General features: G+C 45.2%; 1 protein-coding gene across 8 annotated transcripts in view; it reads right to left on the bottom strand.

Annotated features, from left to right (window-relative positions):
- LOC133505333 (arf-GAP with Rho-GAP domain, ANK repeat and PH domain-containing protein 1-like) overlaps window positions 1-23,539 on the bottom strand; it is a 65,527-nt gene that overhangs the window by 22,796 nt on the left and 19,192 nt on the right. For all 8 annotated transcript variants that reach the window (XR_009796221.1, XR_009796222.1, XM_061828487.1 and 5 more), the window contains 12 exons: window positions 23,331-23,483; window positions 20,893-20,962; window positions 20,702-20,822; window positions 20,425-20,609; window positions 20,249-20,355; window positions 17,832-18,031; window positions 17,572-17,657; window positions 15,323-15,505; window positions 5,277-5,451; window positions 3,585-3,719; window positions 2,796-2,931; window positions 2,241-2,343 (listed from right to left, as the gene is read on the bottom strand). Coding sequence is in view for 6 of the 8 variants with exons in the window: in XM_061828487.1 (XP_061684471.1) it covers window positions 2,241-2,343; window positions 2,796-2,931; window positions 3,585-3,719; window positions 5,277-5,451; window positions 15,323-15,505; window positions 17,572-17,657; window positions 17,832-18,031; window positions 20,249-20,355; window positions 20,425-20,609; window positions 20,702-20,822; window positions 20,893-20,962; window positions 23,331-23,483 (1,654 nt within the window). In the remaining 2 variants the exon portion in view is untranslated. The remainder of the gene's footprint in view (window positions 1-2,240; window positions 2,344-2,795; window positions 2,932-3,584; window positions 3,720-5,276; window positions 5,452-15,322; window positions 15,506-17,571; window positions 17,658-17,831; window positions 18,032-20,248; window positions 20,356-20,424; window positions 20,610-20,701; window positions 20,823-20,892; window positions 20,963-23,330; window positions 23,484-23,539) is intronic.

The following is a 23,539-nucleotide window of genomic DNA, read 5'->3' as shown; positions in this document are numbered from 1 at the left end:
CATGGGTTTTTCAACCATTGTCGACGTTTGGTAACACAAAAATGCTTGCGACATCTCGAGCTCATCATTTATGATGTGACAATTTGAAATTTTGTCCAGATTTTGACAAAAAAAAAAAAATCATGCAAGTTGACACACGTGATTTGTCTTCGCGGGCCACGTAAAATCATGTGGCCGGCCGCATCTGGCCCCCGGGCCTCGAGTTTGACACCGGTGAACGTGAACCAGGTCCAGAACAGGGAAGGAATAATTCCTATAAACAAAAATGTCTCATTCTTTATTCTTGTTGCTGTGTTGTTCCGTGTTCCAGGGCCAGCGCCGACTGCCAGAGAAAATTTCCTTGCATGTTCTCCACACTTGGCCATTAAAGCCGATTCTGATTCCGAAATCCAACTATTGAAAACGTGACGACTTTACATTTCAAATTCAAATCCCGGTGGCACACATTTACTTCCATACAACCCAAAATTAATTGCGGCGACGTTTTCCAGCTACGTTAGTGTCATTGTACAGTAGCTGCAACGGACAGCGCTGCTCAAATCAAGCTAAACATTGCTCTTTATTCGCATTCGTTCCGGTCAATATTGTGATTGGCGTGCGTATTCGGTATTTATTGGTCTGTTTTAAACGGATAAGGGTAAGGTTTCTTTTTCCGAGACGAACGAGAACCCAGATGATTTCATTTGAAGTCCCCGCTGTCACATTTACGTCAATTACATCTGCAGTCGTCTGCGAAAATCTGCGACGCGCTGAGTCCGTAATAAAAGATGACTGATTTTCCTCAAAATTTTCAAAATCATACATCTGATCTTGTTGGGTACAGTAAACTATTTAGCGCGGTCCTAGCGGTGTCGTCAGCAAAAACCACTAACGGTACCCAAAATGAATGCCGGCGATGTTTCCGGCTACGTTAGTGTCATTGTACCGTAGCTGCAACTGACAGCACCGCTCAAATCAAGCTAAGCATTGCTCTTTATTCGCATTTTTTTCCAGTCAATATTGTGATAGGTGTGCGTATTCGGTATTTATTGGTCTGTTTTAAACGGATAAAGCTAAGGTTTCTTTTTCCGAGACGAACGAGAACCCAGATGATTTCATTTGAAGTCCCCGCTGTCACATTTACGTCCATTACATCTGCGAAAATCTGCGACGCGCCGAGTCCGTCATAAAAGATGACTGATTTTGCTCAAAATTTTCAAAATCATACATCTGATCTTGTTGGGTACAGTAAACTATTTAGCGCGGTCCTAGCGGTGTCGTCAGCAAAAACCACTAACGGTACCCAAAATGAATGCCGGCGATGTATCCGGCTACGTTAGTGTCATTGTACCGTAGCTGCAACTGACAGCACTGCTCAAATCAAGCTAAACATTGCTCTTTATTCGCATTCGTTCCGGTCAATATTGTGATTGGCGTGCGTATTCGGTATTTATTGGTCTGTTTTAAACAGATAAGGGTAAGGTTTCTTTTTCCGAGACGAACGAGAACCCAGATGATTTCATTTGAAGTCCCCGCTGTCACATTTACGTCAATTACACCTGCAGTCGTCTGCGAAAATCTGCGACGCGCTGAGTCCGTCTACTGCCGTTTACTGAAACACTCTGCAAAAGTCAAAGCAAAATACGGTCATTTTGTAACAAAAAAGAAGCCCGTCGACGTCTGCTTGTGTGTGTGGTAAAAAAAAAAAAAAAAAAAAAGGGGGGGGTGAGGGTTCGAGAATTATGGTCCTGAGGTCACTTCAGCACAGTGTGTTCGGTCACTTTGTCGCAACGGCCGGACGGGCAGGAGCCGCGGACTCGTACGTTTAGGCAGGATTGTGTTTCCCGTGACGACCAAATCTAATTCGATACTAATGACCGGGAATCCCCGGATTATAAAATAAAAGCGCCGAGTGCAGATTTGTCGGCGCAAGAATCAGCCAGTAATATACGAGGTGATGCATGAAAACGGAGACGAGCCGTGTCACTAATCTCATTTTTTGCTTTTTTTTTTTTTTTGTTTTGTTTTTTTAATCCTCTTGTTATTCTTACACTTAGTGTAACTAAAACAGATTTATAGTACAAGGTGATTCAGCGTTTTATGGCAGATTCCATAATCCAGAATATATATTTAAAAAAAAAACAAAAAAAAACAGTTGTTTTGGCAACAAAAAAACAACCTCCACACACGTCTGTGCGAGAATTCCAGAAGCGGGATTTCCCCTTTCGTCGTGTCTCCTCCGGAATAATAAAACGGGTTACCTTGGCAATGGACTTGATCCATTCTTTGTGGCCGTTCGGGTCGTCGGTGCCGAATAAATAAAGACGGTCGGACTCTGAGTAGAGCTCAAACGTGTGTTCGTACCTGCGAGGCGAGAGAGGTTGGAGAAGGCGTCGGGTAAATTGTGTGAGATTTTGTGCAAAATCAGTCATCTTTTACGACGGACTCGGCGCGTCGCAGATTTTCGCAGATGTAATGGACGTAAATGTGACAGCGGGGACTTCAAATGAAATCATCTGGGTTCTCGTTCGTCTCGGAAAAAGAAACCTTACCCTTATCCGATTAAAACAGACCAATAAATACCGAATATGCACACCTATCACAATATTGACTGGAAAAAAATGCGAATAAAGAGCAATGCTTAGCTTGATTTGAGCGGTGCTGTCAGTTGCAGCTACGGTACAATGACACTAACGTAGCCGGATACATCGCCGGCATTCATTTTGGGTACCGTTGGTTTTTTGCTGACGACACCGCGAGGACCGCGCTAAATAGTTTACTGTACCCAAAAAGATCAGATGTATGAGTGAGCATACCCGTGTTTGTCCGGTACATCCACAGCCAAGCAAACGATCTCCGAGGCTCTCAGAGCGCCATTCGGATTGGAGTTCTTGTCACTCTCATAGTAGCTGAACGTGCCCTCATTAAGTGTACACCAGCGTCGACTGAACTCTGCACACAATAATAAATATATAGATTATAGATATGTCAAAGTAGCACCAAAAAAATAGAAAACACTCCACAAAAAGCTAAATTAAAACGATTTCATGTTTATAAAGGCAAAAAATAAATATTTTTAGATTATGTTGTCGTACATAATGTTATTGTTCAATTTTTCATGAACAGCAAGTAAACGATTCTACATGAAGCTCACGAGGCATTGACAGTAATTAAAAAAAAAAAAAAAAATCCAAGCAATAACTAATGCAGGGGTGTAAAACTCATTTTTATCGCGGGTGACATTGTAGTTACGGTTTTCAGTCAGAGGGCCAACATGACAAACCAATCTTCAATTGACCCATCATATTTCTCAACTCGTTTTGGAATCATAAATCAAGGGGAATGGGTTTTTCAACTATTGTGGATGATTGGTAACACAAAACTGCTTGCAATATCTCAACGTCATCATTTATGATATGACGATTTGAAATTCTGTCTAGATTTCAACAAAAATTATGTCTTCGCGGGCCACATAAAATCGTGTGGCGGGCCACATCTGGGCCCCAGGGCCTCGGGTTTGACACCCGTGAACTAAACTATTAAAACAATTGCGGGCGTAAATGAAATAAAAAATGAAATTCTGATTACGCAGCACGCTCGCGTACCCTCTCTGGCCTTGCGCTCTGTGACAGGCCTCGCCATAGATCCAGTCTTGAACAGGAAGCCGTTGTGATAAACACAAGTTGGGGCCGGAAAGTGAACTTCGTCCATCCCACTCTCCACCTCTGACTGAGGAAGAGCTGGAGAAAAAAAAAAAAAACAAAAACAAAACAAAAGCAAAGCTTTGAGGGGGGGGGGGACATGGCAGGCTGATTATTTGATTTTACCGTAATTTCCGGCGACTTTTTTCCCCACGCGCTTTCAACCCTGCGGCTTATGCGGTGACTTTTTTTTTTTCCTAACGGCCGCGAGGGGGCGATTGAGCGGAAAAGGTAAGAGTGAGAGCAGTGGAATATGTGTGCCGAGGAAGTGACTTTTACCGGTATGGTTTTTTTTTTTTTTTTTTTAACTGGCCCTGTTAGCATTACGGTAGCATTAACACTGTGCTAGCGTGTCGCTGCTGTGCTACTGCCGCGTCTCAGTGATTTTTACCGGTATGTTTTTTGTTTAACCGGCTCCTGTTAGCACTGCGCTACCGTTAGTGCTGTGCTAGCATGTTACTGCCGCCTTTCGGTGATATTTACCGGTATGTTTTTTTTTTTTTTTTTTTTAACCAACCCTGTTAGCGCTGTACGAGTGTGTTGCTGCTGTGTTACTGCCGTGTCTCAGTGATTTTTACCGTATGTTTTTTTTTTTTTAACCGGCCCTGTTAGCACTGGGCTAACGTTAGCACTGCGCTAGCATGTTGCTGCTGTGTTACTGGCGTATCTCAGTGATTTTTACCAGTATGTTTGTTTTTTTTTTTTTAACCGGCCCTGTTAGCGCTGTACTAGTGTGTCGCTGCTGTGTTACTGTCGTGTCTCAGTGAAGGTAAGAGTGAGACCAGTGGAATATATGTGCCGAGGAAGTGCCTTTTACCCAGTATATTGTTTGTTTGTTTTTTAACCGACCCGGTTAGCGCTGTACTAGTGTGTCGCTGCTGTGTTACTGCCGTGTCTCAGTGAAGGTAAGAGTGAGACCAGTGGAATATATGTGCCGAGGAAGTGCTTTTTACCCAGTATATTGGTTGGTTTTTTTTAACCGACCTGGTTAGCGCTGTACTAGTGTGTCGCTGTTAGGGCCGCGCCTCAGTGATATTTACCGGTATGTTTTTTTTTTTTTTTTTTTTTTTATCCGGCCCTGTTAGCACCACGCTAGCATGCTCCTGCCGTGTTGCTGCCGTGTGTCAGTGATTTAGGTATGTTTTTTTTTTTTTTTTTTAACCGGCTCTGTTAGTGCTGTGTGCTACCGTGTTGCTACTGTGTAGCTGCCGCAGCCGTTTTATTTTTACCGGTATGTTTTTTGTTTTGTTTTTTTAACCGGGCCTGTTCGTGCTACCATGTCGTCGCCATGTTAAGATAAGATAAGGTATTAAAACTTTGAAAACTCTTTCTGTGTACCGTCTTTCTTTGTGAATATGTCACGTTTCAATGTGGGCACTTGCGGCTTATTCACAGGTGCAGTTTATGTTTGTACCAAATGGTATTTCCTTGACAAGTGTACTCTGCTCTGTAGGCCGGAAATTACGGTAATCCAACGTAAACATCAATTATACAGTGAAAGCAATTCGGAGCAATCAAGTTGCCAAAGCGATGCGGTAAAAGGTGGGAAATCGACACGTCAGCGCCATGACAAACACGCCGCCCGTCATCCTTTACCCGTGTTCAGGTTGTGGCTCAGTAAAACAGCTTGCAAGGGTTGCGCGTGCGTGTTGGCTAAGGAGAGAGGCGTGGGACAACTGGCCATGCCCGTTGAACAATTGACGTCGGCGCCGCAGAAAATCAGGCTCAACGTCTCCAGCACATCGCTGCACTGCACGTTTATGCACAAGGCCTGCAGGAAAGGGGACGAAGAACAACCGTTACAAATTATGCAATTATGATGTTAAATGCTTGGACGGTATCTACATCCATCCCTCCATTTTTTATTTTTTTTTTTGGTCGCTTATCCTCACAAGGGTTGCAGAGACTGATGGAGGCCTATGCAGGAGGCACGGTACACCTTGGACTGGTCGCCAGCCAATCGCAGGGAACATCGGGACAAACAGCCGCACTCACAATCACACCTAGGGGCAATTTATAGTGTCCGATTTTTTGGGATGTGGGAGGAAACCGGAGTGCCCGGAGGAAAGCCACGCAGGCACGGGGAGAACATGAAAATTCCACACAGGCGGGTCCGGGATCGAACCCGGGACCTCAGAACTGTGAGGCTCAGGCTTTCCAGCTGATCCACCTTGCCACAGTATGTACATGTATTTCATATATTTCTGTTATAAATGTGAACTCGATGTATATATATATATAATATATATATATATATGAAAACAACAAACACGCATTACTGTTCAACATAAACAAAACTATACAATTTTTCCATTCACGAGTTATATCGCCGAAAGTATTGCGTAATTGCGGGGGGGGGGGGGGGGGGGGGGGGGGGGGGGGGGCGCAAAGTCCGTAGATCTGGTTTTGGGGAGAGTTTGGGGAGGAAAAGCTTCGCTGGCGCATCGTGTCCTGACCTCAGTCACAACGTTACAGATTACGGTACTGAAAAGCTTCACAATACAACAACAACACAACTACATACTACTACTACTAGGCTAGTGTATTTCAACTTTGGTTATTATAACTGGTATTTGGAAAGCACAGTATTTTAGGCAGTACTTGGAGATCGCGCACTCGCCGTTACGAGTACCGTATTTTCTGCACTATAACCCGCACCCAAAATCCTTTAACTTTCCCAAAAGACGACGGGGCGCCTTATAATCAGGTGCGCCTTATATATGGATCAATATTGAGCCTTTAGCGCAGCTCCATCTGATGGATGCATAACGTAATCTCAGCATCTGTTATATGCGCCTTATAATGCGGTGCGCCTTATATATGAAAAAAGTTTTAAAATACGCCATTTATTGATGGTGCGCCTTATATATGGATACATATTGAGCCTTTAGCGCAGCTCCATCTGATGGATGCATAACGTAACCCCAGGATCTATTTTATGCGCCTTATATATGACCAAAAAATTAAAACGGGCCATTCAGTGAGGGTGCGCCTTATAATCAGGTGCGCCTTATATATGGATCAATATTGAGCCTTGAGCGCAGCTCCATCTGATGGATGCATAACGTAACCCCAGCATCTATTATATGCGCCTTATAATGCGGTGCGCCTTATATATGAAAAATAAAATAAAACGGGCCATTCATTGAGGGTGCGCCTTATAATCAGGTGCGCCTTATATATGGATACATATTGAGCTTTTAGCGCAGCTCCATCTGGCGGATGCATAACGTAACCCCAGCATCTATTATATGCGCCTTATAATGCGGTGCGCCTTATATATGAAAAATAAAATAAAACGGGCCATTCATTGAGGGTGCGCCTTATAATCAGGTGCGCCTTATATATGGATACATATTGAGCTTTTAGCGCAGCTCCATCTGGCGGATGCATAACGTAACCCCAGCATCTATTATATGCGCCTTATAATGCGGTGCGCCTTATATATGAAAAATAGAATAAAACGGGCCATTCATTGAGGGTGCGCCTTATAATCAGGTGCGCCTTATAATCAGGTGCGCCTTATATATGGATACATATTGAGCTTTTAGCGCAGCTCCATCTGATGGATGCATAACGTAACCCCAGCATCGATTATATGCGCCTCATAATGCGGTGCGCCTTATATATGAAAAATGTAGGCCATTTATTGAGGGTGCGCCTTATAGTGTGGAAAATACAGTACTTTAAAAGCTTTTTTTAATAGACATTTTACATTTGTCATCTGCCTATTAGTGCCTTGCTTTAAAATCACCTACAATCGATACAGCTCTAATTTGGTGTTTATATGAGTTGCTATGACGTCGCATTTAAAAAGTTATTACACAAGCCAAGTATAAAATTACACCCACATTCTGTCCGTGTGACATTTTTTTATCCATACGCTCATGATGTTTATATTAAAGTGGAACGTGGCACCACATATTCACAGTTTGATACCCTCAGGCACAACTAATATCAGGGAGAGAGGGGGTAGTTATCTTTATTTTTGGGGGGGGGGCACTCCTGAAAACACTTATTAGTGGCTCTATTATATTGATATTAATTGTTACGCCATTTTTTTAATGCTGGTTACTCTCATGGCGATCCCTGGATTGGTATAGACTGAAAGATTTAAAAAAAAAAATCATTACAACTGTGCAGATGACAAAAATGAAAATTGGAACACAATCTGGAGAAGGCACTTGGGGAAGAAAACATTTTTTTTTTTTTTTTAATCACGACAATGTTGTCTTCTATATTTTCCACGCGAAATTCTAATCGGGCCCACGAGCGCAAGCCTCATTACTTGCCAAGCGCAGCGCCGCGCAAATCAGACGGACGTTCGAAAAATCGGAACGCAGGCGACGTTACGGCGTAACAGCTGCTGAACGACGATAAGCGAGGCTTCATAATTCTCTGTTTATGTATTTCCGTCAAGCAAAACTAAAACAACCCCCACCCCACCTCCGGGACGTTAATGCGAATGAACGCTTTCATCCCGGATGTAGGTTAGTGTTACATATCAATAGTTTTGCGAGAGCGCGACGAGGAAATGGGTCGTTTGGCTGCGCTCAAAGTCAGACGCTCGCCGCGGAAGAAGGGAACGAACGGAATAGCAAACACGCAGGAAAGACGGGGCGGGGAAATTCGGGGCCTTAACGCAAAATCCCCGGGGAGAGAGGGAAGGAGCGAGGAATTTGGATCCGGGCGTGTCCGCAATCGCGCAGCACCATCTGGCGGATTGGGCGGGAGAAAAGGGGAAAGAAAAAGACTGGAGTGAGAGGAGGAAGAGAGAAATTGGAGGAAGGGGTTTCGGGTTCATGAATCAGACACTGGAAGTGAGCGTGATGCCCGCAGACGCGTGCAAAAAAGTCGCGCACAAAGTCGGATTCTTTCTTTCTTTTTTTTTTGCACAGTTCATCATATACGTACGCACACTTAAAATGGAGGGCACGAGATATGAATTCCACGTGGGGGAGGATTGTTTTTCCACAATGTTCCAGCGTGACCTCACCGGGAATAATTTATAGATCTAACAGACGAAAAACAAAAGTTTAGAAATATGAGAATTGTGAGAGGTAGGGAAAAATATGACAAGATGATGCAGAAAAAAAAAAAAAAAAAAAGGCCACATAAAGCAAAAATGAATCTGTGGGGAAGAAGAAATCCTCTACCTCAAAAAAAAAATCATCATAACTGATGTGTCCAATGAGTGAAAAGTACAACTGACTGAGTGCTGTGATACCAGTGGAAAAATCCATCCGTTTTCTTTGCCGCTTATCCTCACGAGGGTCACGAGGAGTGCAGGCAGGAAGCAGGGTACGGCCCGAACCGGTCGCCGGGCCAATCGCAGGGCACATCGAGACAAACAGCTGGACTGTCAATCACACCTAGGGGCAATTTAGAGTGTCCAATTAATGTCGCATGTTTTTTGGGACGTGGGAGGAAACCGGAGTGCCCACCCGGAGGAAACCCACGTAGGCATGGGGGAGAACACGCAAACTCCACACAGGCGGTTCCGGGGTTGAACCCGGGGACCTCAGAACTGTGAGGCCAACGCTTTACCAGCTGAGGCACCGTGCCGCCTACCAGTGAGACATTTTACAGAAATGTATTATACAGTCATACTCTTGTAATTACTTGTCACCATGTATGGAATTATGTAAATCACCATCATCTAAAAGAGATCCAGTCTTAAGGTTATCGCAAAAATAATATATATACGATCACAGACTTTTGCAGAGATTCCTAATCTAAAACGTTTGTCCACGCCAGTTCTTTGCACATTAAATTGTTGAAGTCACCTGTCGAGCGTTTTTGCGTCGTTTTGCAATTCGGCCCACTTGACGAGCATGAAGAGCGAAAAACCGACAAATATTAGCAACCGCTAATATTTCTTCTTCTTCTTCGACGCAGCAAACGGCGACCACAAAAATGTAATTATAAACACCTCAAAAACTTTTACCAGTATGACAGATGAGCCACCCGCGCCAGAATCAGACTGCAACGTCAAAAGCAAAACTAATAATAATAATAATAAAATTCCCGATCAGCACAATGGAGTTTGTCGTTTATTGTGAAGAAAACGAGCAAGCCGACGAAACGAAACAAGCTAACGTCGCACTTTCACACTTGGTCAGGTCAAAAATTGAATGTTCTTATTACAGTCAGAGGTGTTTGCTTATTTGGCTGCGTTAAAAATGATAAACAGTATACAAAATTAGATGATAAGTACCATAATTTCTCGAGTATAACGCGCCCCGAAGTATAACGCGCACCCCCAAAGTTGACCTTAAAAAAAAAAAAAAAAAAAAATATTCAGGAAAACCCTTCTACCAATGTACAATGCGCACCACCAATTCGCCGCCACCCATACGCTCGGAATATTCGGAATGATCTGCATTTATATTTCGTAAGGGTTGTTTTTCAGAAAACTGTCCGTACGACAATTATTAATAATAATGTGCATGTGCTGATGTAGCGGTTTTATGATCTCGGGACAGGCCCCACTGGACACGCTTGTCAGAACAGAATCGCTCAACCAACTGGAATAAATGCATTTTATTAATACTGTTAACACATATTTCAGTCTTAAAAATATCAACTCTTCAGCATTAAGCATTTGTGCATAAAACATTTATCCTCTACATTACGTAGCTTGAGCTCACATTGTTTTGATACCCACCTGAAGCCTTCTCATCAGTTTATAATAAAACCCACTGAACATCATGCCTTTGTCTCGGAGTCCTGCATTTGGGCCCTCCCCTGCACCGAAGGCACATGACAACACTCTATCCAGTTGTCCACTGTCACCATGCTGCACAGTGTGTGTGTGTGTCTCTCTCTCTCTCTCTCTCACTCACTCACTCCATCAGTTTATAATAAAACGCACTGAACATCATGCCTTTGTCTCGGAGTCCTGCATTTGGGTCCTCCCCTGCACCTATGACACGTGACAACGCTCCATGCTGCACAGTGTGTGTGTGTGTCTCTCTCTCTCTCTCTCTCTCTCTCACTCACTCCATCAGTTTATAATAAAACCCACTGAACATCATGCCTTTGTCTCAGAGTCCTGCATTTGGGCCCTCCCCTGCACCGAAGGCACATGACAACACTCTATCCAGTTGTCCACTGTCACCATGCTGCATAGTGTGTGTGTCTCTCTCTCTCTCTTCTCTCTCTCTCTCTCTCTCTCTCTCTCACTCACTCCATCAGTTTATAATAAAACGCACTGAACATCATGCCTTTGTCTCGGAGTCCTGCATTTGGGTCCTCCCCTGCACCTATGACACGTGACAACGCTCCATGCTGCACAGTGTGTGTGTGTGTCTCTCTCTCTCTCTCTCTCTCTCTCTCACTCACTCCATCAGTTTATAATAAAACCCACTGAACATCATGCCTTTGTCTCAGAGTCCTGCATTTGGGCCCTCCCCTGGACCGAAGGCATATGACAACACTCTATCCAGTTGTCCACTGTCACCATGCTGCATAGTGTGTGTGTCTCTCTCTCTCTCTCTCTCTCTCTCTCTCTCTCTCTCTCACTCACTCCATCAGTTTATAATAAAACACACTGAACATCATGCCTTTGTCTCGGAGTCCTGCATTTGGGTCCTCTCCTGCACCTATGACACGTGACAACGCTCCATGCTGCACAGTGTCTCTCTCTCTCTCTCTCTCTCTCTCTCTCACACACACACTCATCAGTTTTATAATAAAACCCACTGAACATCATGCCTTTGTCTCGGACTCCTGCATTTGGGTCCTCCCCTGCACTTATGGCACGTGACAACACTCTCCACTGTCACCAAGCTTCATGGTCTCTCTCTCTCTCCTCTCTCTCTCTCTCTCTCTCACATCAGTTTATAATAAAACCCACTGAACATCATGCCATTGTCTCGTGGTCCTGCATTTGGGTCCTCCCCTTCATCTATGGCCATGCAGTATAGTGTGTAGAAAAATGTGCGCATTATTTCTGAGAAATTACGGTTATGTTGCAGTTACACACCTGTAATACATAATTCTTCATTTTGTTCCCGATTGAAGCATTACGTATATAACGTTGCGCCTAGCGGGTGGATGCTAATCGTAAACACGGGCTATAATCTCATTGGGCAACAGCAACTTCAATAACCTTTATGAAGTTTGGAAAAAAAGTAACAAAAGATGAACGGTAACACGAGAGGCGTCTCGAGGGAAGCGTCCTCGTGTTTAGACCTTCCTCTTTGGATTCTGACATTTTCATACAGTCACACATATTCAACAAATCATATCTTTTCAGATGAACGCATGGCAGAAAGTTTTCCAAGTGGCGGAAAAGAAAGAACGAACGCTGAGGATTGTGAAGTAGGCTGAAACCGAATGAACGAGGGGAGCACAATGATGTGCATTGACGGAGAAAAGGCCAGTCGTCGACAATTGACGCACGCAAAATATACGCCGCTGCGTGTTAGCGCGCACGCTGGGCGATCTCAGCAAGGTACGCACCGAAAACCCTTTCGACAGTCCCAGCGGTCTCAAATAAAACAAGAGCAAATACTGCCAGAGATCCAAAGTCCATCGAGACGGATTCCTGCGCGAGCTCGAGCTTTATACCCCCCGTAATAAAACACGCAGTCACTCTTTAAAAGTCCACATTAACACACACACAGATACGACACTCTTTCCTCACTCTGAACACATCAGCAGTAAACGCAGTCTCACCTGCTGGCGTCGTCGCGGTCGATCCCCGTTTAAAAAAAGTACCTAATTTGCATCGCTTGAGATCGAGACGGGAGTCAAAGCGGCAGAGACGTTCGAAAAGCGGGCAAACGGGCCGGGAGGGACGAGAGGAGAAAAAAATAAAACAACTTTTGTTGAAGCAGTCGCAGCCCGGCGATGAAGTGAACGAGAGGAGGAGAAGAGAGGCGAGCGGAGGGGCGGGGTCACGGCGCATTCCAGCTAGCGAGTAGCGAGTGATGTCACATTCGAGAAAGGGGGGGGGGGGGACAACAACGAGAAAAAGGAAGCTGAAATGTGGGAGTGAGAAGGCAGAACCAGATGAAACGGGCTTTGGGCTTTACTTTTGACTTTTGTGGAAGGGCTGCAGATGTTTTCGCTTGACCCCGTCACCCGCCGCCTTTGAGCACCGACGGTCAACGGCGGCGAACCCTCGCAGGGCGGGTTTCTGGAGTCCATTAAGGCCCGAGCGTCGGAACAAAAAAAAAAAAAAAAAACAAAAAAAACAAAGAGGATCCGGGCGCTGGGATGACCGTCGGGAAGCCAAACGGTGTGAAAGTTGAAACGGGGGCGGGGGGGGGGGGGGGTAAAAAGGCGAGAGGAGAGAAAAAAAAAAAAAAAACCTTTCGGGGAAAAAAACTTGAAGGATTATCGCAGTAATTTTGCACTTCAGTTTTGTCTCCCGCTTATAACCAAACATGTGACACATGCACAGGAATACGCATTTGGTTTTTGATGGAGGGGGACGGGGGAGGGGGGGTGGCGCGAGAACCCAAAGTCAGGTGGCGAATGTGAGTCACTGGAGCTCGATGAGAGCAGCCGACGTTTGGGGTTAAGTGGGCTGGACCACAGACGGCTGACCCAGTTGGGTCGCAAATAATCGACGCTCGTCACACTAATGCAGTCCTCCTCGACTGTTTTCTGGTGAGACCCCCCCCCGGGAAGAAGAGGAAAAAAAAAAAAAAAATTAACAAGCCCGAGCACCCCCCCATGCCGAAGCCCCCGCAAGTACACCTCGATGCAACGTTGTACACAAAGAATAATCCAATCCGATATTTATCAACAAAGAAAGAAAGAAGGATCAACTTACAATAAATCATACTTTTATAGTTCATCGTGTTTTTCAGGGTCTCACATGACCCCCACCCACGATTTGAGAAGGGAAGCACAAGTTTCCATTTTGCATACTCATAAGTGCCTTTCCAGTTTCCCCCGTAATCGTTGGTACTTTCCGATCCACCCCACTTGCTTCTTCAGTTCTCTCTCACACACACACAAATCAGTTTATAATAAAACATACACTGCATAGTGCGTGTCTCTCTCTCTCTCTCTCACTCATATTTTTTTTAATAAGAAAAAAACCCACAGAACATCATGCCTTTGTCTCTGAGTCCTGCATTTGGGTCCTCCCCTGCACCTATGGCATGTGACAACGCTCTGCCCAGTTGTCCACTGTCACCAAGCTTCATGGTGTGTGTGTGTGTCTCTCTCTCTCTCTCTCCTCTCTCTCTCTCTCTCTCTCTCTCTATCTCTCTATATCTCTATCTCTCTCTCTCTCTCTCTATCTCTCTCTCTCTCTCTCTCTCTCTCTCTCTCCCCCCCCCCCAACTCCTCAAAGTATTCTATCCAGCGCACTACTAGCAGCAGATCACACATCCCCATTTCCATCTCTATCCTTAACCACCCTAACCTGCTGCGCATCCTTCCCATCTCTACCCCTCCGTCTGGCCACCCTCTGTCTATTTTTTTTCCTCCTTTTGCGTCCAACCTGACGTACATGTGCCGTAATTTGCGGTTTATGGCTTAGGGGGCACTCGAGCAGAAAAGGTAAGAGTGAGACCGGTGGAATATATGTGCGGAGGAAATGACTTTTACCGGTCCGGCCCTGTTAGTGCTGCGCTAGTAAATTACTGCTGTCTCTGTGATTTTTACCGGTATGTTTTTTTTTTTTGTTTTGTTTTTTTTTAACTGGTCCTGTGGTGTGTTACTGCTGCTTCACAGGCAGTGTTTGGAAAGAAAAGCATATTAAAACTAGCATTAGCGCAGCGGTAGCGTTAAACTCTCCGTGTACAGTCTTTCTTTGTAAATACGTTTCAATGTAGGGCACTTGCAGCTTTTACACGGCTGCGGCCTACGTACGTACCAAATGGTATTTCCTTTACAAATGTACTGGGTGAGGCTTATAACCAGGTGCGTTCTGTAGGCCGGGAATTACGGTGGTCATCATCTGCCTCTTGTTTGGCCTTTGCTAGCTAAATATTGATAAGCATTTGTGATCCAGAAGCAAAAGCTGTTTAAATAAATGATAGAGATAAAAGCTAGTTCAATTGGCAAGCACTCTTTAGTTGAAATATAATACAGTCTGCTTTTCTCTTCAAGTCATCTGCATTTCAGTTGCGCAAGGAATGCAGAGGGGCCACGTAAAAGGAGGTTCGGATAAATGGAGGGGGAAAGAATCTCTCTTCAACTTCCTTCTACTGACGGAAGAGATAAAATCACACCGTCAAATGAGTGACAAGTGTTTTTACGTTTGACTTCACCAAAAGAATATAAGATCTGGTTATGGCTGCCAGCCTGATGGCACTTAAAAGAAGGTATGAAAAGAGCTTCATCTATCTAGCGCGTATCCTTGGTATGTTCGTCGCAGTGTAGTACAAATGGCGCAATGAAATAATTCCGTCACAAATGTGAGCTCCAAGACGCAGACGCACCACTGCAATAAAAACACGACACAGGCGACGCAGAACTATGTGGCAGACTGGGTGGTGACACTTGCGACATAAATACGGCCTTAATGCCGATGACGTCAACGTGGGCAACAGCTAATTATTCAGCGTGTATTTAAACTCACAACTCCGAAAATGAATTAACGGCTACATGCTGTCATGCGTAAGCAATGCACGTGGTCACACTTAAAAAAAAAAAAAAAAAAAGTGGAAACTTACGTTATTCAGCTCTTTCTGGTTTCCGTATAACGGGTGGTACTTCCTGTATTTGCCATGGCGGTACTTGTTGGTGATGAAACGCCGCCGGTCGTCACTGCAGCTGGAAGGCGAGAGCGCCTCGCTCGGCGGGACGTTCGCCGCCCAGAAACCGTTGACCCGGTCGTTGCCGAGCGACGAGAACACCTGCACAGGTCCAGCCAAACGCAGCGCTTTGACATTGTCCGAGGCAACAGCGGTTAAGGTCCATAAGGTCTGCCGCTGTACAGTACACGCTCGTTTCTAAGTAGTTCAACTCGGTAGTGAGACACCTGTCGAGCCCGTGCACCTACGTCATAAAAATCACGTGACGTGCCGTATCGCCGGTCAAACAAAACGTTCTTCAACGCAAAGTCGGTTGGAGACGGCACGGAAATATGTCGGATGGCACGACGCCCAAAGTTTTGTCTGATACAGTGAAACATTTAGACGGTGATAATAAACGAAGCGACGTGGGAAAATGAGAGACACTTGGCACCGAGGAGCCGTGTTTCATGCCGAAGTCGATGTTTTTCACCGATAACAAAATTGGACTGTTCACCCACCTCCGCTTGTCCTGGGCAACTGGATCGACACGTGGAGCCGGTGAGTAAGTCGTCGAGATTTACACGGAACAGTTTGAAAGCGTATAAAGGTCCGGACGCATACAAATACTTCGTTGCTGGATCTGTTCTCGACGGGCAGACGGCTCGCGAACGCGGAAGCGTATTCGGCTACATGTTCACCTTTTCTGGAATCCATCCATCTTCTTCCAGTTAATATTCAATACAAATGCCAATATTTAAAATAGATGACCCCTGATTTTACACAAACTCAAATTCAGTGACTATGATTGGGGGAAATAAAAGAGGGAGTCATCTCCACGGGATGTACACGGAAGCGATTGCGGCCACATGTTAACCTCTTTGGTGCGACAGTCGGTTTATTTTCTTTGTTTTGAACACGCATTGTTCTCAAAGTAGTCAACTTGGCATCTCCACAGGTGTGTGTGTGTGTGTGTGTGTGTGTGTGTGTGCATTGTGGTTGGGAACAATCTTTCATGTTTAATCGCCGAAATCCATCAATATTTTCTGGTCATTTCAGACGGTATTCCAGAGAATAGTCTGGACACATACCAACACTTCGTTGCTGGATCTGTTCTCAGTCGGGAATAAATCCGACATAGTGACGGGGAGACGGGTCGTGAACGCGGAAGCGTATTCGGCCACACGTTAACCTTTGCCTAAATCCATCGATCTTTTCAGATTGTACTCAATACAAACACCAATATTTAAATAAATGAGCCCTGGTTTTACCCAAACTCGCATTCATTAACTATGATTGGGGGTGGGGGGAGACGGCTACTCTGTACACAGAAGCGTATCGCGGCCAAACCTCTCTGCGACAGACAGTTTATTTTCTTTACGCACTGTTCTCAAATTAGTCACTTTGGCATTATAAATACTTTTTGGGTAATTTGATATTAAGAATAATCCCTACCTGAAATGAAGTGATAAGTACACAGTCGTGTCTATTCGGTTGGGCACCGGTCATCACGTTTAACTGCCGAAATCCATCGATCTTTTCTGTTGTTTTCAGCTGGTATTCCATGGAATGATCTCTGAATATTTGTCTCGTCTGTTGCGATGACCAACAGCACAACGGTCCTCGGATATTGTAAATATTCTCCTGCGGTTCAACGTCTCCCACAATGTCGAGCAGCTCTGTTTGACCTGCAATATGGCGCCGTCTATATTCGCTGAAAATGAAGGCCGGTAGCCCCTTTTCAGCTACAATGACTTCTTGGAGGTCTTTCTCCAAGATTTCCAATTCAGCTTCCACAGCAAACTTATCCAAGCATCCTTTTACAGATCTTTCTTTTTGTAATATGGGCACAGCCTTCATTTGTCCAACATGTCTTGGTAAAATTAATGTTCGAGCAAGAACCTGCTAGTGTAACCCTCTCATTTGATTGATTGGTTGGTTGGTTGGTTAAATGGTTGATTGGGTGATGGAAGGGTGGTTGATTTTCCTACACGCATCTCTGTTCATGACATTTAGAACAGTAAGGTTTGGGACTTTAGGGTTAGGGTCATACTCCGTGATTGTATGATCAACGATAACGATCATGAGACCAACATTTCCTCAATCGATTATAGCCCACTGCCACGTTGAAATAAAACGAATAAAATTCCCATTTAATGCAACCGCACCACATGACGTGGGTGTATCACCTGTATGAGCTCTTGGGTCCAGACTTTCCTGTCCATTTTCAGACTCCGAACCTTAGAGATGTTAGGGCCCAGTCCTCGGTGCTCTCCTGAAAAACACGTGTGCATCAACCACACATCTCTACCGAGCAAATTTGAAGGAAACCCACATCTGCTCTGTAACATATGGGTATCAAATACTTAAGCACTGCGGTCATACTCTAACGGGATGATGGAAAATTACTCAAACCATCCGTCAGGCACAGAAATTTCACAAAACAAACCTGCGCATCGCTTGCAGACCACCACGCACAGGTTGATGGCGGCCCATTCCGGTTTAGGGGTGCCGCAGTCGGCGCAGAAGCTGTTGCTCGGCTCCGCCCATATTCGATCAGCGACCTCCCGATTGGACAAAGCCTCATCGATGGATTCTCTCATCGCGTCCACCCACTGATCTTTCAGCTGCTCGGACTCTGCTACGAAACTGCGGACAGACGCGAACGCGTTTTTCAGCGTTGCCATGGCGGCCATCAAGCAACGGGAGGGACGGAAGAAACCAAGCGGAGCCTTTAATATGTGAATCCCCCGTCATCTGTCGTTCTCTCAAAACCGACTCAATCTTGCTAAATATACTCAAAAACTGGAGTAAAAAAAAAAAAAAATCACAGATGAGGCACTTCTTCTTTCCAGTCAGACACTATGATGTCTTTACTCTGTGCTTAAAATAGGTGTCTGCATTATGTATTCCAAAATAATGAACAATTACAAGGGTATTTTTATAAACACATAGACAGACTGCTGTGCATGTGGACTGCAGGTTATCCTGCAAATATCATAATTTCCGGCCCACAAGCCGCAACTTTTTTTCCCCCCCACACGCTTTCAACCCTGCGGTTCATGCGGTGATGCGGCTAATTTGTGCATTTTTTTTTTTTCTAACTGCCGCCAGGGGGCACTCGAGCGGAAAAGGTAAAAATGAGACCGGTGGAATATATGTCCCGAGGAAGTGACTTTTACCGGCCCTGTAAGCGCTGCGCTAGCGTTAGCGCTGTGCTAGCGTGTTGCTGGCGTGTCTCAGTGAGATTTACCAGTAAGTTTTATATCAACCGGCCCTGTTAGCGTTAGCACCAGCATTAGCGCCGCGCTAGCCTTAAACTCTGTGTGCCGAGGAAGTGACTTTTACTAGCCCTCTAAGTGCTGCGCTGGCGTTAGCGCTGTGCTAGCAAGTTGCTGCTGTGTTACTGGCGTGTCTCAGTAATATTTACCAGTAGCACTAACATTAGAGCCGCGCTAGCCTTAAACCAGTGGTTCCCAAAGTCAACCTGGGCCCGGACCCCCAGTGAGTCGTTCAAAAAGCTCCCGGACCCCCAACCTCAACTTTCGCCAATCATGAAGTGCTGGACACAGCTATGCCATTCTGGTACACGTGCTCTTGCTTTTTTATTTTTACACAATAAATCAAAACGTGGTTCAACACTGGAAAGAAAGGGCAATTCTCACATCATGATTAGCTTCCAGACGATTTTGTTTTTTCGCTTTCACGTCACGGACCCCCCCTGGAAAGACGTTTTTCACCCCCGGGGGGTGTCCGTCCGTAGACCCCAATTTGGGAACCACTGCCTTAAACTGTGTGCCGAGGAAGTGACTTTAACCAGCCCTGTTCGCGTTAGCGCCAGCATTAGCGCCGCGCTAGCCTTAAACTCTTTCTGTGTGCCAAGGAAGTGACTTTTACCGGCCCTGTTAGTTCTGCGCTAGCATTAGCGCCGTGCTAGCGTGTTGCTGCTGTGTCTAAGGACTATTTACTGGTAAGTTTTATTTTAACCGGCCCTGTTAGCACCACGCTGGCCTTAGTGCCGCGCTATCCTTAAACTCTTCCCGTGTACCGTCTTTCTTTGTAACTATCTTGAGGTTCCACGTGGGTTTCGATGTGGGCACTTGCGGCTTTTGCATTCGTGCGTCGTATGCATGTACCAAATGGTATTTCCTTTACAAATGTACTCGGTGAGGCTTGCGACAAGGTGCGTTCTGTAGGCCGGGAATTACGGTAGAATACATTTTTAGCACTCGCTCTTTACTTGGTCACATGGTAGGCTCCCAGCTAAAAATTTTTCGATACAAATTCTATAGAATTTGTACAGAACTTGTTCTATAGAACTTTGGCTGTGATTTTCTATAGAATTTCTACAGAACAATAGAATGTCTACAAAAATTCGATAGGACCTGGGTCCTAAAGTTCCTTAGAAATTCTTTGGAAACGTTCGATAGAAAATTTTTAGCAGGGCAAGCAAACTCAAATCTGTTCCTTTGTCTTGAAATGATCACGGAGAGACTGGAGCTCGAAATGAACCTCTTTTTTTTTTGGGACAAACTCATTAAAGCAGACTTTTATAATGACTGATTCGAGATTCAAGTAAAAAAAATACATCGCGCAGATGGGCAGGCAGTTTCCACATCCTGTCAAGCTCGGTGTTCGCACAGCAGGCGGTCAAGTTTCAGCCCGAAGATCACGCGCACGGAGGAGCTCTTTCCTTGCAAATAAACTCGCCGAGGGAACCCGGCGGGGATTCTCACGAAATAACACGATCCGATCCGAGCGCTAACAACTGTGACCGACGATACGCAAAACAAAAGATGAGAATCGTGCTCTTTGGAATGTACGTACAAAGTACAAAGTGTTGGATTTTGAGTGCGCCGACGGTACCTGAAAATCCGGTACGGCGTGGTGAGATCAAAGCCGCGGCGATCCGTGACTTTGACATTTCCGACATTCATCTCGATCGACGTGATACCCACTCCAACTCGGTAGTCCTGTAGGGAAGACATACCGGTAAATTCATCAATTAACAGTTACAAAAATAAAATAAACATGACACTCACCTCCATGTTTTTGTAGAGGAAGACCTTATCTGAAGTCACAACTGTATAAAGTTTCGAGCGGAGACCTTTGAGCTCCAAATAGCCTTTGAACTCCGGAATCAAAGGTGAACCGGGGCTTAAGGTACTGCGTCTCTGGCGCCCCCTTGTGCAGTCCTGCAGCACAGTCACCCACTCCTTTCTCTCAGCTGGACGGATGCGCAATCGGCGGGGAGGGGAGGAAAGACTGAAGTCAGTCCTAATTTGGGTTTTGGAAAATCAGATCAAGAAGCAGACCAACCGTCACTTTCGGCCTTGAAGATAAACGTCCGATTGCTTGTGATGACCTCAAATTTCAGCTCCCCAACGCTCGTCACGTTCGTTATCGATGCGGTCGGAATGATTCCCTTGGAATAGACTTGCTGCAACAGACATCGACCGCGGCAGCTTCAGCGGGTTGTACCATACCAGAAATGGCGGGCGGACTGTCACCTTGTCGTTGTCGAAGTATCGCAGGTAGTCAACGTCGAGCTTGACCCACCGCCTCTGATAGTAAAGGGCCCTTTGGGAGGAGCGTGCAAAATTAATAAAAGTGCGGCGACGTGGTAGCACAAAATGGACGACGTGAACTGAGGTTTGCCTTGTTTCTTCTTCTTTCCCATTTTCGCAGCGGCTGAGAGGGCTTGGATATCCGTCATCGCCAATGGACTTGACTGATTTCAACTACATGACTTCAAAGGTCGTCTTGTTTTGAATTGAAAAACTGAATTTTGATTGAGAAAGTTTGCCCATTTTTTTTTTTTATTTTTTTTTAAATTAAGAAATTGCCAAAACGGCAACACAGCCTGCGTTTGTGATCACTTGCAAAGATAACGGAGCCACGCGTACGAACGATAGAAGGAGCTGCAAAGATGACAAAATGCGATGAAGTTGTCGATGGAAAACGATGGAAACCTGACGCGCAACCACAAACTTGATCAGCGCAGAAATCACAAAGACGGAAAAGATCATTTGACAGCTAAACAAATCCAACTGAGTGATTAAATTCAAGTGGAGGACGAGGGATTAATCCAGATTTTGTTCCATCTTGCTTTTATTTCGTGAAGGACGGAAAACGTTTTTATGCATTATTCCCTTAGTTATGAATCTCTCTTTTATTCCCCATTATCTTCCCGTGTAATATTATTTGACCCTAAAAAAAAAACAAAAAGCTTTTGTTTTGTTAGGAAGCACGGCAGTTACAAAGCGCTCACCGCAAAGTACACGGCGCACCTTGTTCGGGAATAAAGTTCAACTGAGTTTGAGATACAACATTGAAAAAATTCGGTGCAATAAATTCATATCTCTTCACCGCCGCACTCTTGCCTCGGGAGCAAGATCGTATGACTTGACTTGGAACTTGCAAATAATGACACGACTTGACTCGCTCGAAATGAAGTGCGCTTGAGACTTGACGGTTATGACTTGAGATTTATTTGTGAATTGAACATATGTGACCTAATCCCCTCTCTGCCATAAAGTTATGATCGGATTATTTTGGCGTGAAAGAATCTGAGGGCTCTCTCGATGTCAACCAGGTCAGGGTTGGTGATGTCGGACCTCACATATGCTCCAGATCAGAGGTGTCAAAACTCATTTTTGTCGCATTTTACCGACGGTTTCCCTCAGGCGCCCGTCATGACTGCGAAACCATAAAAATCTTTGACCGCCTCGTCATATTTTCGTATGAATCATTTATATGACGTGACAATTTGAAATTTCGATACAGATTTTAACTTCAATCATGGAAGTTGATACAGATGATTTGCCACATAAAAATCGTGCGGCGGGCCGGATCTGGCCCCCGGGCCTTGAGTTTGACACCTGTGGTCGAGACGATGGATAAAAGTTCCCATAAATCCAATTTTTGGAGAGAAACTGCCCAAATATGGCACGGCGGTTCAGCTGGTAAAGAAAGCGTTGGCCTCACAGTTCTGAGGTCCGGGTTCAATCCCGGACCCCTGTGTGGAGTTTGCATTTTCTCCCCGTGCCTGCGTGGCTTTTCTCCGGGTGGGCACTCCGGTTTCCTCCCATATCCCAAAAACATGCAACATTAATTGGACACTCTAAATTGTTCCTAGGTGTGATTGCGAGTCTCTTATTTGCCTTGCGATTGGCTGGCAACCAGTTCAGGGTGTACCCCGCATCCTGCCCCGTTGACAGCTGGGATAGGCTCCAGCACTCCCAGAGACCCTTGTGAGGATGAGCGGCTAAGCAAATGGATGGATAATGTTTCAAGTCTTGATGTTAAGACCTGCTGGTGTTTAATTTTAAGTTGTTTTTATTGTTTTTTTTGTTATTAAAAAACAGATGAGCATTTTGTTTTGGATTTTTCTCCCTTATGAAAATATATAACCTTAAAAACAAACAAGAAAAAAAGTAGCAAACCATAATTTTGAGTGTAACGTTACCACCCAAACAATTACACATCCAGTTTCACCGCGACGAGAGCAATTATTATTATGATCGTGAGCGCGGCTGTTTGTCTCGACGTGCCCTGCGATTGGCTGGCTGCCCCGTTGACAGCTGGGATTGGCTCCAGCGCTCCCGGCGACCCTCGTGCGGATAAGCGGCAAAGAAAATGGACGGATGGAAACTGCCCAAATAAATGCAAGCCGCAAAAGGAGGAACACATTCCTCATTTTCACGAACATGTATGTGCAACGTGAAGGTGTGCTTGTACAGTAATTGTATCCATCTCCAGTAGTGTTTACATACACATCAATATTTTGTTGAATATTTTGAGTTTCCACTTAATGCAGAAAGCAGGTCCTCAACCATGTGATAAGAAAACAACCAGATATGGGTGTCTGGTGTAATCCATCATTTGGCACAATTGACGATGGCTCATCTTTTGTTGATTCGTCCGAAGTGTATCGCCCACGTCCTACCCTTGCGGTGGGTTCTTGTCGAGCCAGCCCATCTTGATGACGGCGGCGAGGTGGGAGCTGCCTTCTTTCGGGGCTGATGCCAGTCTGCCAGCGTTGGGCAGAAAGATGCTCGCTTGCAGGTCGCTCAGGCCCGGTTCTTCCCAAACGCTCGGCCTGCGGATGGAACAAAAAACCCACAACAACAAGATGACACCTGAAAGAAAATATGT

This window comes from Syngnathoides biaculeatus, chromosome 8 (genome assembly GCF_019802595.1).
Source record: "Syngnathoides biaculeatus isolate LvHL_M chromosome 8, ASM1980259v1, whole genome shotgun sequence".
Lineage (NCBI taxonomy): Eukaryota > Metazoa > Chordata > Actinopteri > Syngnathiformes > Syngnathidae > Syngnathoides > Syngnathoides biaculeatus.
This window is presented reverse-complemented; position numbering and strand designations above follow the sequence as displayed.